Source organism: Pelecanus crispus, chromosome 7 (assembly GCF_030463565.1).
Source record: "Pelecanus crispus isolate bPelCri1 chromosome 7, bPelCri1.pri, whole genome shotgun sequence".
Classification (NCBI taxonomy): Eukaryota; Metazoa; Chordata; class Aves; order Pelecaniformes; family Pelecanidae; genus Pelecanus; species Pelecanus crispus.
The window spans coordinates 3,510,198-3,525,214 of NC_134649.1; the positions used below are offsets into that span (position 1 = coordinate 3,510,198).

Here is a 15,017-nt window from a genome sequence, read left to right on the forward strand (position 1 = left end):
GTCTGGCAATGAAGAGAGTCCTGGTGGTAAAGATCCCTGAGAGAATCCTTTTCTGGGAAGACCAAGGTTGCAGTTTTGCAATGAGGTTGAGCCGATCCAGCTTTGTGCTGCTGTTGAAAACCTCCTCATGCCTCTGTCTGTATAATCCCATTGCTTTCCTTGTGCTGGCACTAACTCTTGGGTGACTGCATGGAGAGCTGGAGCAGGGGACTGATTTTGTTGTTATAGTTTTTGCCAATTAAGTTTTCAGCACCATCATCCTTTCCTCTGTCCAGCTCTGGGCTCATTCAAGCACTAATGCTGTCACAAAGGAAAGAACAGCCAACTCTTCTGGTAATTAGAGCAGCTTAAATCCATCATAAAATGTCAACCTCAGTGTTGCAGACCTCTCTGGAGTCGGAGATGGTCAGAAACCAGAGCAAGGCTGTATTCGAGACTGGGAGGTTTAAGCCTGCTTGGGAGAGAAAGAACCTAAGCGTGGTCCCAAACACATCTCAGGCACTGACCCCTTGCGAGATGGGGGCCAAGTAGCTGTGGGCAGCACTTCATATCTGCCAAACCGGAGGGCACTAACCCCCGGGGGGATGCTTTCACTGGGAAGGAAAGCGCTTTTGAACAAGTGCATCTACAAAAGATTCAGCGTGCTGTAACTTCAGACCTATAGGGTTTGGCAGCATGGGGATTTGTGTCTGAGCTGCTGTTCCTGATCAGTGTTTGGAGGGAGCATGCTCAGTCTGCAAAGAAAGTGCCTATTCCGAATTTAAACAGTCCTCTTCAGTGTAAAGTGGATTAAACTAAAAGAATATAAAGCAGCTCAAAGTATCAGAGGTTTGCAGCTATTGAAAGGCAGAAAGAAACTCCTCGCTGACAGGGAAGGGAACACTGGGGAGTCTGCAGCGCATAAATGGGGGCTTTTGCTTGCCGTAAGTGTTGGGACAGAAATCATAGAATCATCGAATCGTTGAGGTTGGAAAAGACCTTTAAGATCATCCAGTCCAACCATTAACCTAACACTACCAAGTCCACCACTAAACCAATTAAGGGGAGAGTAATAATTTCATGTTTCCTGGCTTGGTGGCTGGATTATTAAATGCCATCATCTGGGGAAGGAATGTTCCTTCCGTTGGCACAAGCCTGCTGTCACTTTGTTCTTTATGGACTTACAGCCAGGGAGTTATCCGATCCTCCCCGAATCTACAAAGTGGCTCTTTCTCCAGGCTCTCCTTCCTGTGTAAGTGCCGGAATAAGTCAGTTCACGCAGCGCAGCGCATCTCTGCAGGCGGCCGAAGCAGCTAATGCCTACCCGGGAGGTGTGACGCCAGAACGCCTCCTTGCAGCCACGGGACCGGCTCCTGCGAGCGCACGTGTCAGCCAGCGTCGGCTTAAGTTGTGAAGAAGTCGCCCTGCGGAAACGTTGGTTGTCGCCAGCTCAGTTTGGCTGTGGACGGCGGGGACTTGGTGTTACCCTCGCAGAGCACACGCGTTGTCACGTGTGAAAGGAGCTGGTGCTCTGGGTCCCGTTACTGGTGCTTTCACAGATCAGGGGCTGTTTGCTAAGTCTTTTTTTTCTTTTTTCTTTTCCTCAAGGATAGATATTAAAGGAATATATCTGTTGCAAGCTTGGGTTTGTCAAAATGCTGCTATAATTCCTGTTCCCACTGACGTGCAGGAAGACAGAGAGGTGCCACAGAGGAATCAAGTAACACTGTAATGCCAGGCAGGGGGCAAAGACAAGAATTAGACCTGGGTATTTTGATTTCTAGGCCAGTGCCTGCTCCTAACCCTGACCTCTTGGCGAGGAGCTGGGTCGATGCCTTAACACAGGCAGGTGCCGTTAGCCAGAGTGTGCAGTATTTTGCAGACCACTAGCAGTTTTAATTATTTGTATTATGCCAGACTTGCCTGACTTTTAGGTAAGTGTTTCCTTGCTTAAAGGGAGGGAGGAACGTCCGGGATTTGAGGAAAAAAGGGCTGGGGTGTGTCTAAAAGCAAACCACTGGCAGCCACAATGAAGAGCCATTCCTCTACAGCCTCATTAAAGCAATTTGACAGCACCTTTAAAACCACCTCACACAGAAGGGAGCAGGTGGGAAAGGGCCAAAGAGAAAAGGAGGGTTTGAGGAGGTTGTTGATCTTTAGCTCTGTGTTGGAGTAGTGCAGAAGGGAGCGTGGCTGTTACTCTCCCCTTTTCTTTCCACAGGGAGGTAAGTGTATGGATGGTGTGGGAATAGCATCGGTGGATTTGCTGTGGCCAGGTCAGGAGGGCAGCAGTGCTCGGCAGAGCCTCCCTGCGTGCCTCTGTGCGGGGCTGCTGGATCCCAGGGCTCGTCTGCGCTCATCGTGCCAAGGACTAACTTAGAGTTGCATGGCTCATACACACAGGAAACCTGCTTCCCACCATGCAGCCTTTCTGGTTTCATTTAAGTTTTTATAGTTCATTATACAAGCTAATAAATAGGAAGGTCTGGATTAAAAAGGTTTCTTTTTTCATATTCTGCGTAGCTGGAGCCCTCTCTGCATTCCACACAGGTGTGATAAAACGTCCCGGTGTGCTGGCCGGCCTCTTCTCCTTTCAGAGGCCAAAGCAGACCCCTCCTTCCCGCTCTGGACACAGTTGCTTTCTTCTTGGTGCCAGCCACCACTGCTGAAAGCAGGTCTTGGTGTCATTTGCCCTCGGGACTAAACCTGCACCTGCGGCTTTACACGAAGATTGCAGCGTGCCTTTGTGGCTGGGACCCAGCCAAGCGGCCTCGGTCTCCGTCTCTCAGCGCCCTTCAGCCTCTCGCCTCATTTGCACTGCTTGGCTTGGCTGGCGGATGGGTCCTGCCTCTCTCCGCAGCGATGGGGTATGCACAGGCTGTGCCATGTATTTTACTTGCTTTATTTTTAAAGACGGCTGAGCAGCACAGGCTAGACTCTCGACACCTGAAAAGCCCAGTAAGCGGTGCACACCTGAAGGAGATGTGCTTTGAAATGGGCCCCGGCGGGGCAGCAAACCAATGGCAACGGGGTCAGTGCTGTGTGTTGGCCCCCCAGCCTCGCCTTCTCCCCACAGACACGGGCCTGAGGGAGGGTGGCCATCAGCCCTCGGCCGGCTGTGGCCGTGCGAGCTGCCGGGCACCTCATGCCTGTCCGTCTGCCGGCGGCGGGCGGCCGAGGGTGGAGGCCGCAGCCCCGACGGGAGGGGCTGGCAGAGGCGTCCCCCCCGCAGCACCTGAGGGGGAAGACGACGGCTGGTGGCAGCGCGGTGTCCTCCACACTCACCTGCGGCAAAAAAAAAAAAAAAAAAAGAAAAACAACCCTAAAGAGAAGCGTGTGTGGGGAAATTAATAAAAAAAAAGCACATAAACCGTTTATAACCCCCCGTCTGCCAGCCCGGGGAGCTGCCGGCCCGGCGGAGCAGCCCCGCACCTGCCGCGGCAGCCCGGCCCCGCTTGCTGAGGGGGGGAAGCGGGGCCGCTCCCCCCGCCGCGGGCTGGCAGCAACCTGTTGGTCCCGCCGCTGCCGAGGCGGGCGGGAGGAGCCCCCCGCCGGGGCTCGGCGGCGAACCCGCTGCCAAAGGCGGAGCAGCGGCAGGCCAGGGCCGCCCCCGCCCCCGGCAGCGGGGCCCGGCGGCGCCGGCGGGCAGCGCGGGGCTGGGGCTGGGGCTGGGGCGCTCGCACAAGATGGCGGTGGGGCGGCGGGAGAGCGCGCTCCCCTCTTAGATGCGGCCGCGGCGGCCCCTGCTCCCGGCGCCCGGCGGGGCTTACATGGCGCTGGAGGATCTGCTTTGTCTCTGCTTCTCCGCCCTCGCCGTCCTGGCCGTGCAAGGTGGGTGAAGGAGGCGGGGGGCGGTGGGGGTGTGGGTGGCTGCCCCCGAGCCCACGGGCGGTCGCGGTCGCGCCGTGGGGCCCCGGCGCCGCCCGCGCTTCCACCGCGCCCCGCTCGGCCGTGGGCAGCGGCCGGCTCCCCGCGGGGATGCGCTCCCGGCCGGGGCCCTCTCCCCCGCTGGTTCTCGCCTCCCCCTGTAGTAGCCCTCTCCCCGCCCGTAGTGGCCATTGCCCCCCCAGTCGCCCTCTCCCTCCCCAGTCGCCCTCTCCCCCCCCGCGGCCGCTTCCCCCATCCCTCGGGGCCATTTTTCACGCCCCCCCCCCCATCCCCTTCTCTCCCCCGTCCGCTTTTCGTCCCCCAGAGCCGGGCGACGGCCACACTCGCGGCCTCAACCCGTGTCTGGACGGTGCCTCCTTCGGGGTCACCTTTTGGGGGTGACACAGGGAGCCCCTCTCAGAGGGCCGGGTTGGGGTGGGGGGGAGCGGGCCAGCAGCAGCCACCCCCGGGCCTCTGCCTTGCCAGCAGCAAGTTTCGGCTGGAGGGGCGGCTGCTGCGCCAGGCCCGGGGACGAAGCGCTTGTCCGGCGTGGGGCTGGCCCGGAGCAGGCCCAGGTGTCTGGCAGGGCCATGGTGGGGACCCTCGCCTCCCCTCGCCCCGCTCCCACCGGCGCAGGACCCATGGGTGGGCAGATGTCCCCTTGGTCAAGGAAGCGACCCAGGAGTAGCCGCGCTCCTCGCGCCCTCCGTTTTGCAAGGGTTACGCAAACGGCTCCGTGCGGGGGTACACGTACGCCTGTCGCGCTCGCCGACTTTCTGCCTTTGCCGTCGAAGTTTGCGTCGAGGGTCATTGGGAGCTGCAGACCTTGGGGTGCGTGGTTCGTTCCCCGTGCGCGCACGGACCCGCAAAAGCTTTTGTCTGCATCCCCGAGAAGGGGTTGGAAAGGTGTAGGCTGGCGGAGCTGCACCGAAAAATGTGAGCCGTGTATGTGCCCTGGAGTTGCTCTCGTTTAAAAGAGCCTCCCGAACAGGGGATTGTGGAGGAGCCATCCCTATGTCATTGTACGTTTTTATTCCTTTTTTATGATGCATTCAGGTTCGGCAGAACATAATAACAGCACAAAGAATGTTTAGTCTTTATGGCTTCCGAAATAGCCTTTTGGGGGAGAATGCAGTGTGGTGGATGTCTGCAGGGCTGGTTTTCTTTTCTTTCTTTTTTTCAGAACATTGTGAGCTCCCGTAAGGGGTAGGTTATCACTTGATATAGGTGCAGCCTTACGGTGGCTGTGTGTAGAAAAGAATAACGGTCCATGTAAATGGTCCGTTGTCATCAGCGCGTGTGGGTTTTTCTAGATGGATGGCGGTCTGTGACCCCACCAGCAGACGAACGGGTAAGCTGGAACGGGTGGGAGCTGCATCTCCTGCATGTTTGAGCAAACAGCTAAGTGGATCCTGAGGCTTGTAATGGAGAACAACAATTTAAAAAAAAAAATAAATTAGAAAAAAGGAGGGTGGTGGAGTGGATGTTGTTTTGCAAACCCACTTCAACAAGAAAACTTCAAATGCTTTGCAGGAATTTGCAGTTGTGGTGGCTTCTCTGCTTTTTTTGCGAGCAATTGGGCAAGTAGTGAAAATTGTTTCTGTTTGTTTTCTAACAATGGGCCACGTATCGTGTAGAGGTAGCGAGTGCCTCCGCACAGTCTGTGGATGTGCCGCTCGGTACATATGGATGTGCTTTCTAACAGGTGGGTTTCATTCTGAAAAGAAAAACATGGACTTGTTTCAGTCTGAAATTAATTTGGCAGAGGGTTGAAACGGTTTTGGGAAAGTCTGCATTTGATCCCAAAGCCCATGTGTTTTGATCCAAAGTTCAAGCCTCGCTGGGTATGAAATACTTAGGAGGGAAGTAGACTGGAAAACCTTCCCCCCTCTGTGGGTTTGATGGAAGCCGTGCCAGTTTACACTAGCTGGGGATGTGATCCAGTGTTTTGAAAGCCTTTTGCCTGTCCTACTTTGAGACTGTTTTCCCTGCAGTAGCAGGAAAGGGTTTAAGAAAAAAACCCAACAAAACAGCCCCTCTTCAGTTGACTCTGGCAAGGGGGTTGTGCTGGTTGCTTTCCTTGGGGCTCTCTACAGGGGACGTGTTGGTGGGAAGTGGGCTGAGCTTTCCATCCGAGGGATCAGCTGAAATCCATCTGGGTTTATGTCATTTGGATTTGTGGTCGAGTCCCCTTGCTGCAGAGCAGATTTCCTTTTTTCGACATCACCTAACTTCAGTTCTGATTTGTTTTATCCTTCCTGTCGCATGCGTCTCGGGCGGCGTAAGCCCGCAGCCTGCTGCGTGCAGTTGGTGCCCTTGCCTGGGGAAGTCAGCGTTGCCATTGTTCGGGGATCGCGCGCCTCTGCTGCTGTGGTCGCCTGCGCTTGGCAGGACGTCACCTGCATGCAGATCCGCCTGCCCTGTTGCCTGTGGTGTTGCAGCGTCGCTTGTCCGTGGGCTGCGTTGCAAGGAGGCAGGATGGGTGGTGCAGGGAAGGGGTATTTCTTACGGTCCCCAAGAAATGGGGGGCACTGACAGTGCCAAACACTGGTGCACACCACGTTAGCGCGGTTTTGCCCGTATCACGTTTCCAGAGGCAGGTTTCTCACGCGGGGGCTTGCTGCTGTTGTGCTGTGGCTGTCATGACAGCCGGTCTCCGAGCCCTGACGGCAGAGGCTGCTCGAAAGTGGGGAATGTTTGCGCTGGTGTTTCTCTGCTTCTCTTCTGGTGCACGAGGCTGAAGGAGAAACTGCTCAGGCTTGGTTCTGTTTTTGTTTTCCCTAGCTTTTTCCTTCTCTCTTTCTTTGTGCCCTCTCCTTTTACTTTCTTGAAGTCCAAAGTGAAGCAGAACCCGCTAATTTTCTGATGTCTTCCACCCTTTCTGCAGCAGACTTTCTCCTGGCAGCTGTAGAAAGTTTGATCTGCTGCAGGGGGCCCCATGCAGGGTGAGTGTATCGCTGATGGTACGTGAGCCGCTTCAGAGTGGCGCAAGTAATAATTTAAAAAGAAAATGTTTGGCAATCTGCCTTTCCCTGGGGAAGAAGGGAGACGATTCTCCCTGTGTGCATGCTTGCAGCCTGATTTGGAGCTGGAGGCAGCTTCTGTGGTATGGCACAGGTCCCTGTGCATCGGGGGCACCGGAGCCACCTGCGTTTGGGAACTGCTGGGGTAGGCTGGGTGTTGCCGTGGCGTGTGGGACATCTCGCTTGACTGCCCACTGTGGTCCTGGGCCAGTTGCTTTATCTGCCCTGGTGTCCTCAGGGCCCGTCTTCAGGCAAAAATAGAGATGCTGCACACTTCTCTCTGTCAGAGGTGTTGAGAGGATAAAATCTGTCAATGAGTGTTCAGCACGTGTATGATCTTCATCACTGTCGTGTACAACTACCCCGAGGGTGGGGTGCTGCGTTGTCCCGTGTTGGCTCACGAATTTGTGATTCCTGATTCCATATTGCTGGCCAGGTGATTTGAACTCTACCTCTCTTGGAGCTGCCTTCCCGAAGGCTGACTCTTCTCCCAGGGAAAAATGCAACCGCTTGTGAACCAGTCTGGGCATTTGCAGCGTAAGAGATGCTGCGTGCACGATTTACACGCTCCTCTCCTGTTTAAATGGCTGCCTGGCCATTAAGCCTAGTCATGGTTATATAATTAAGATGGGAATTAATATTTAATCTGACTGTAATTTGTTGCTGGAATCCATCCCAAACTGTATCTCTGCATGAGGTGAGTGGGTGCCTAAGGGAAAACTGAGGCCAGTGTTACATGTAGGGGATTTTCTGCTTGGACACTGAGAATTACAGGCCTGCCTTGGGTGATGGCAGAAACGCTAACCTTTACAAACCCGGAGCGATCATAGTCATTTTGTTATCTGTAGGAAGCAAATGTTTGCTTTATAGTCAGCTGTAATATTAGAGGGGATATGGTAAATCCTTGTTATCAGTGTTTGCCAAGTGCATGTTGGGCCAAAATCAACTCTGGTGCAATTTCTTTTGGAGAAGAACTGGACCCGCTTGTCTATAGTATTTTTAGCCTGGTTTTCTAAGGAAAAGAGACTTACGTAGTCATGCTGTCTGGTTGTCTGTCCATCTCCCTTTTCCAAATAATTTTTGGACCTGCTGGTCAGTCATAGCTAGTGTGGATATGGAGAATTCAGAGTTTTTGAAAACTAAGGAGGCAGTTTCTGCATGGACTGAAGGAGAAGCACTGGAAAACCCGCCTAAGGGGAGGAACCTGAGGTGCCTCAGCTGCAGGAAGAGCTTTGAACAGAGCTTGCACCTTGTTCGGGTAGGACAGGGTGATCTGGTCACAAGACACAAAGCTGCAGGAAGTCACAATCTCAAGTCCTTGTATCCACTTGTTTATTTTATTTTTGAAGTCTCTTATGCTTTAAAACATGCTGTTGTTCTATGGTTACGTCAGCATTCACGTCACAGGGCTTGGTAGCTGGTTTGCTTTCCTCTCTTATTGGGAAAGCATTTTCCAAACACAGGACTTGAAGCTGCTGTGACATTGGCTTTTTCTGTTGTCTTTGTGTTGGTCACTTGCCATCTCTGCCTCAGTTTCCCTCTTTGTTCCAGCTGGGCAGAAGATGCTGTTGCACACTGTAAACATATGAAGAACAGTGTCACTCTAAGTACCCTTCTTGCATTTAATAAATTTTAATAAAATCCCATGAGTAAGTGACCTCTAAGTGCTGCTTATGCTTTTCTGACTTAACGGCTTCTTGGTGAGAGGATCCACGGTTCTTAAAAGTGAATCTGCCATCTTCATAAAAAGCAGAGTTGAGCTGCGTTTTCACGAGCCCTTCTAGAGATGCTGAACCCCACACCAGATGTGGGGAGAAGGACTGAAGAGCTCCTTCTAGTTTTTCTGACTTTCACCGGTATGCTGAATTCATCCTTGAAACACCGCTGAATTTTCTTAGTTCTGAAGAGTAACAGAGCCTTCACAGGGAGGGGAAGAGCTGGTCAGTGTTTACTTCCAGGAAGGTAGATACATGCCAGAGTTGCAGCTGCTGGGAAGAGAAATTCCCTGGGAGAACCCAAACGCTGGTCATAAGCCTTGTTTGAGCGTATCTAACACTTTACTGTTTGCAGGTGTCAAGACACTTTGCTCATGGGTGTGTAGGTTATGGTGCTTCTCCCTTGGATGTGTTTTCGTTCATGTCACTGATGCCCTTTGGTGTCTCTGAGTTGGATCCTCTCCTGCTCTTAATCCATGGGATCCTGCTGTTGTGATACGGGCCTGCTTTATCTGAGAAGTGCAGCAGATGCAGTGTGTTATCTCCATGGGTAATAAACATACTCTGTGGTGGTTATGATAAGCAATTACTGTACTCCACTGAAACTTTCATATCGGATGTTCTGAAATTGTTTAAAAATCTGTATCTGCATTTTAAACACAATTGCCTGTTACTGCCATATTAAATTCAGCTGAGCTATTGAATGACCTGGTTTATTCTGTGCTTTCTTGGTTTTAATGTTGTTTGGTTTTTTGTTTCAAGATCTCTCATGGATTTCTTGTGGACAGGTCTTTAATATTAAAGGTGTGTTAATGAAATGTGAGCATCCCCAGAGGTTGCTCTCAGACCAAATTGGTGGGAGAATTAAAATCTAGTGTGTGAAACTATTGTATTTGTGCTCAGTCTGCTGTCGCCCTTTCCCTTCTTCTGACTGACTTCCCCGCTCTCATTTCCTGCTTGGGTCTTTGAACCACGTTCCCTTTGGAGTTGGGATGGCTTAGCACCTTGTTAAATGTAAGAATTTGGGAAATTAAACAGTTACAATGGAACTCCAGGGAAGGGTGCTGGGATGGCAGAAGTGGGAGCGGAGGTGGAGCAAACCTGGGATGCAGAAGCGATGCCAGGCTGGCAGCGGGTTGGGGGGGGTGTGATAAGGTCCTGCTTTACATTTCAGTGTCTGTGCTGGGAAATGTGCATCCTTGATAGTTTCTAAATTGACTGTCGATAGATGATCAAGTTAATTGGTGTGACCAAAAAGGTCATTACTTAATGGTATGGATTTCCCGTGCTGTGTTGTGTGAATATACTGAGGGTTTTGGCAAAACCTGGCTGTTCATGCACTCAGGGCTTTGATAAATCTTCTTTTTCAAAAGCATCAGCAGTGCTTACAGGTTTTAAAATTACCTGAAGTTTTGCACTTAATGCAAGACTGTCCTCTCTGTGTCTCTCGGCTGGCTCGTTTGATCTGATTTGCAGAATGGGTGCATATATTTTCCAGACAAAAGTGGAATTGTGCCTGATATTAAAAGAAAACTAGTCAAGTGTTCACTGATACTTTTTTTCATTTGTTTGTTATTGCAACTGAGAAGGCTTTTATGTTCCTCTGGAAATCTTTGTCCCTTTTTTGTCTCTTTTTTTGGAGATGCTCTAGTGAAAAACTCCAGTGTGCTCCTTGCAGTGCTGATGTGATGTGCTGTTACCTTTCTGGAAATATCATTGCTGCTTTAAAAGGATGACACGTGTAGTCCTCTTAATCATGTTGACCCAGAGGGACAGGGCTACTTGTAGGACTTTTCTATGCCCTATCAGTCCTGCTTGCTAGTTTGACTCCTGGCCAAAGCCTTGAGAGAGCTGGTAAAAAGGAGACGTGGAGCTTTTCATGACCGAAAAGGACAAGGGTCAGGGAGGGCAGAGAATTAGCAGATGTTCAGGCTGATGTTGAGGGGGTTTGGCCTGCGGTGTTGGGATGGGACCTGTCACTATGTGGGAGATAAGGCTCGTGGACGAGATGCTGGAGCCCGTTTGAGGTTATCTTCAGCGGTGGGGTGAGAAGTGTGGCATGGGGTGGAGGGTCTGGGGCTGCCAGCTTGACTCCATTATTTCCTGCTTGATAGGTAATTTCCCCTGCCATAGAGGCTGAAGCAGCCCTGCTGTTAGAGAATTCAGGTTGTCATAGGAGGGCGATCATATGCTCCACAGGTTTGCGTGCGCTTGCAAAGGCACTGTGCGTTGTTGCAGAGCAAGGCATCTTGGCAAAATACACATAGAAGATAAAAAGGGAAAAAGAAACCCAGCATCTGATTCAATACCAGCTCCTTTGCTGGGTTGGCAAAAATTGTTTAGACCCTCCTTCCCAAGAATGATTTTGTAAACATAATACTGCCTATTAGCCATGTAAATTACTGTCATTGGTGGCAATTGTTGTGATGGAAAGATAAGTGTCTTGAAACTCTGGTTTGATTTACCCCTCCTGCCCCCCGCCCTCTGCTTGCTAACCAGTTGTTTGTGTCAGCGCTGATTGCGGCTTTTGTCAGAGAAATCAAAATATTGATCAAAATTATTTAGCTCTGTTTTTCCTAGGTCACAGTAAATGCAACTTTTCTTTCTTTTCCTTTGTACTCTTTTCTCGGTACTGAAAACAAAGCGAACCTTTCCTCGAGGAGATGAGCCGTACGTTCCCGAAGTCAAATGTCATCTGCTTGAAGAGGGTCCTTAGGAGCAGACTTCGTATCTGGAGGCTTTCCTCAAGAGTCTGTCAGTTGAAAATCTGGCCAGCAGCATTACCACAAGTAGTAGTGTGGGGTTTTCTTTACGTGCAAAGTGGGGAGAGAAGGAAGTTTCTCCCAGCTGCTGGCAGAGAATAGCTTTCCATTTACTTAACGCTTGTGGCTGCTGCCAGGATTTTCTGTTTAGCAGCAGAGGGAGTTAAGTGCGGGGTGAAAGGCTTCAGTAACACTTCAGCATCCGGGCACGAGGCTGAGCCATCAAATAATTCTTCTCGCTCTTTGTTTTTTATACCAGTCAAGGCGCTTGGGTAGTTCTGTAGGTTTAAGGCTAGCGAGGTTGCACTGCCTTCGTGTGTACTGCGGGAAGCTGAGGACATTTCTTGTTTCAGGTTTAATGATTGTGCTTGAACAAGAGCATCCCTTAAAGAGCAACACCCACTTCTGACTTAAAAACGTCTTGTGGGTGCTAGTCTGTCACAGCCCCTCAGTAAGCTGGTTTGATGTCCTCGCACCTTCATTCAGTCTGAATTTACCTAGCTGTGGTGTATAGGTGTATATGAAGACAGGTACTGGTATGAAAAGCCTCCCTGTGAATGTGTACACTGATCGAGTTTCCTGGTAACCTGTTCTTTACCAAGCTGAATATGTGCAGGTCCTCGAGTCTTTCACCTGTTTTCCATCCCTTCATCTCAGCCTTCTGTAGCTAACAGTAGTGTAAGTAAAAGCCCTGCTTTTCTGAGCAGCTGGGTGTTTGCTCAGTAGAGGAAATGTCTTACCTACTTTGATTCAGAGCCCGACTTTTTGGATCTGGACCCTGCGAGTCCCTGGGGGCACCTGTTCCCCCGCAGCTCAGCGCAGAGCCACCATTCAGCTTGGACAGCCGGTGCTGGATGTGGCTTTCCAGATGCGACGGGACCGGAGCCAAGCACAGGGAAAAGTAAAGGAACCTTCGGCTCCGAGAGCGCCTCTTTGCTGAGCAGCCGAGCTGTTGCTGAGGCAGATTTCGGGCATTGCAGCAGGATGCTCACACGCAGGAAACCAGAGGAAGAATCAGGATGAGGCACGTGCGTGCAGCTTCCACATAGCTTTTAAAGAGAAAGGCTGCCGTCTAAGCTGGAATTGCACCGTGTAGTTACACTTGCACAGAAAAATACTGTCTTAGTCTTAGAGCAGCTTTCACCAAATAACATCTCAGCCATGTCCTCCATCAGCGCTTCAAGCACAAGGTGGAACGTGTGGAGCTTTGCCCTCTCCCACTCATAAAGATGCCTCTGCCCTTTTCCACGTCACCTATACAACACAGTTTTTATTTGCCTGTGTAAATGTCTCCAGCCTCTGCCCAGTTGCGTCTGCGAAGCAGCAGTGAGCCTTCAGAAATAGGAAACCAATAGTAGGACTTCTTGGTCTTAAGGATGGAGATGTTTGGTTCCCTGCTGCATGACACACTTAGAGTGGCTTCAGGCAACCCTCTGTCTGCATCATTGTTTTTAATTTGTAAAATCAGGTATTAAAATCCCTCTCTGAGGGACTGAGCTTGAACACATTCGGGGTGGAGGTGTCCAGATGCTGCCGGACAGCGTGCTGCACGTGTGTGTTTCAGATGTAGAGGCCTGTAGAGTTGGGGGAGTAGGTGCTGTACAAAATGCATCTGTGTTTGGGGCTGTGCAGACGTGGTTGTGCCTGCCTGTCTGTGGTGAATCAACATTGACTGGAGGTGCGCGGGTGCAGTGTGAATACAGAGATGCATACGTGGTATGCGCAGGCCTGTAAATGAAAATTCCTAATTACTTTTTTATATATTTTAAAGTTTGTGGGTTTAAAAAAAAATGCTGCCCTTGTAGGGAATATTTTCTTCTCACCAGAAACTTGTTAGACTGGAAATTTCACAGTATTAATTTTTATGGCATTTCCTAAGCTGAACTAATTGGGTATTTTGGAAGGGGGGAAGACAAGGGTGTGGATGTGCGTTTTTATGTAGATTTCATTAAAAATGTGCCTTGGATTATCCCGCTAGCTATCTGAGCAATGTGAAGGTCTCTGTTGGAAAATGTGAGTGATTACAGGCTGGTGACTAACAAATAATCCTTGGCTAATATGGGGTGGGCTCAATTAATGTTAATCCCTGCTCAGCAGTAGTAAGAGTTGGGTAAAGTCAAGGAGATTTTGCAAGGCTGTTACTGACCCGAACATCAGAATGATTACACAGCATTCCCTAAAATGAAACAGGTTCTTTGGAAGAGGCATCATTCTCATCATTTCCTTCTTACTCTAAAGGAGCTATTCAAAATGGTCCAAAATTGCCTGGTTATGAAGATGAGGATTTGTCTTGTGCTGATGTTATGTGCTGAGGCACACAGGACCTCATTAAAAGAGGAGCAGCACTAATTAGTCTATATTAATGGAAATAAATATGTTTTTACTAACAAATGAGGTTGAGTTCCTTGGTCCAAAGCAGCCACCATCTATAATGCTCATCCATCAGTCTGATGCACAGAGGCAAAACCTCTTCTCTCGGGGGGGGGCGGGGGGGAAGAGTGATTGGGTGTTTTTGCTCAAATCTCAGTATAAGTCTGGGTGTTGGTTTTAGATGTGTTCTGGTGAAATAAGCAGAAGCCCAGAGACAGCAGGGAGAAGCATCGCATACAAGCCTGGACCCTGTTGATACAGGAGGGCCTCAGAGTGGTATGACGGTCCCCACAGGCACTCTTCTGCTCAGATACTGTAGCGTTGAAAGCGTGTCCTTCACCGTTTGGAAGCAGACCCAGTCCTTTTACTGCTTTGTCCTCAAACTGTCAGGTTTCAGCTAGCTGCAGCTTTGGAAAAAGGAAAGATTTATTTGCTCTGAAGAGAAACTTGTGCTGACAGTGGGTAAATGGTCTATAAGATGTTGGAAAGTTAAACAGCCAAGTAGGTGTGAGGGATTTTGGAATGTAGGCTATGAAATATATTTTCCTCCTGTTGTTATGATATAAGTAAGTTTAAATTTGGAAATGGGAGAGCAAATTCCCACCCATTCTGACTCTCAGTTCTGACCATCTTCAAAAGGTGGTACTGCTCCTTGTTTTCCATGGGTATGGGCATTATCTTTCTGTTTTTCCTAACACAATCCCTGAGCTGTAAGAGCTCACTTTGCGTTTCCAATGATAACCGAGTTTCCAGATCACAATCGAATACCGCCTTTTAAAACTGGTCTAGGCGAGAACTTATGCCGGGAGGATGCAAAGTCCTGAGATAGTTGAGTCCTTGGTAAGAATGTTGCGTTGTCTATCTGCAGGCACTCCTTTGACTTAACAGTTTAGCATCTCATGATTTATTATTTTCAATGTCTCCTTCTCAAACCTACCCTCTTATCTGCTATTGCCCAAGTCAGGCTGGTTGGCTAGCTGTATTGATAACGTACCTTTGTGGGTTAAGTGATAACAAAAAGGAGCACAGCATGGCTAGATAAAGCCAGGGGTAGTCCGCACCCGCGGAGGGAGCCAGTGTCAGACACTGCAGCCTGTAGCCAGGCAGTGAAGCACAGATGGGGTCTGTGACTTCCCGGAGGCCATGCGGTGGATGGTGACAAAGCTGTGCCTGGGCAGAGTCTGGTGCTTTGTCTGGACTGCCCACGCTGTCTGTTCTCTGCAAAATTAACTCCTGGTCTAAGCCCCCCTCACCTTTCCCTTGCATTCCCGTGCTGCGTGGGTGGCGTGTGCGCTCTGCGG

General features: G+C 50.4%; 1 protein-coding gene across 1 annotated transcript in view; it reads left to right on the forward strand.

The window, feature by feature from the left end:
* The first annotated feature begins 3,704 nt into the window (after positions 1-3,704).
* Positions 3,705-15,017, forward strand: part of IGDCC4 (immunoglobulin superfamily DCC subclass member 4) — a 96,450-nt gene continuing 85,137 nt past the window's right edge. Inside the window, 1 exon segment of the mRNA XM_075714514.1 lies at positions 3,705-3,810. Coding sequence (XP_075570629.1) covers positions 3,705-3,810 — 106 coding nt within the window.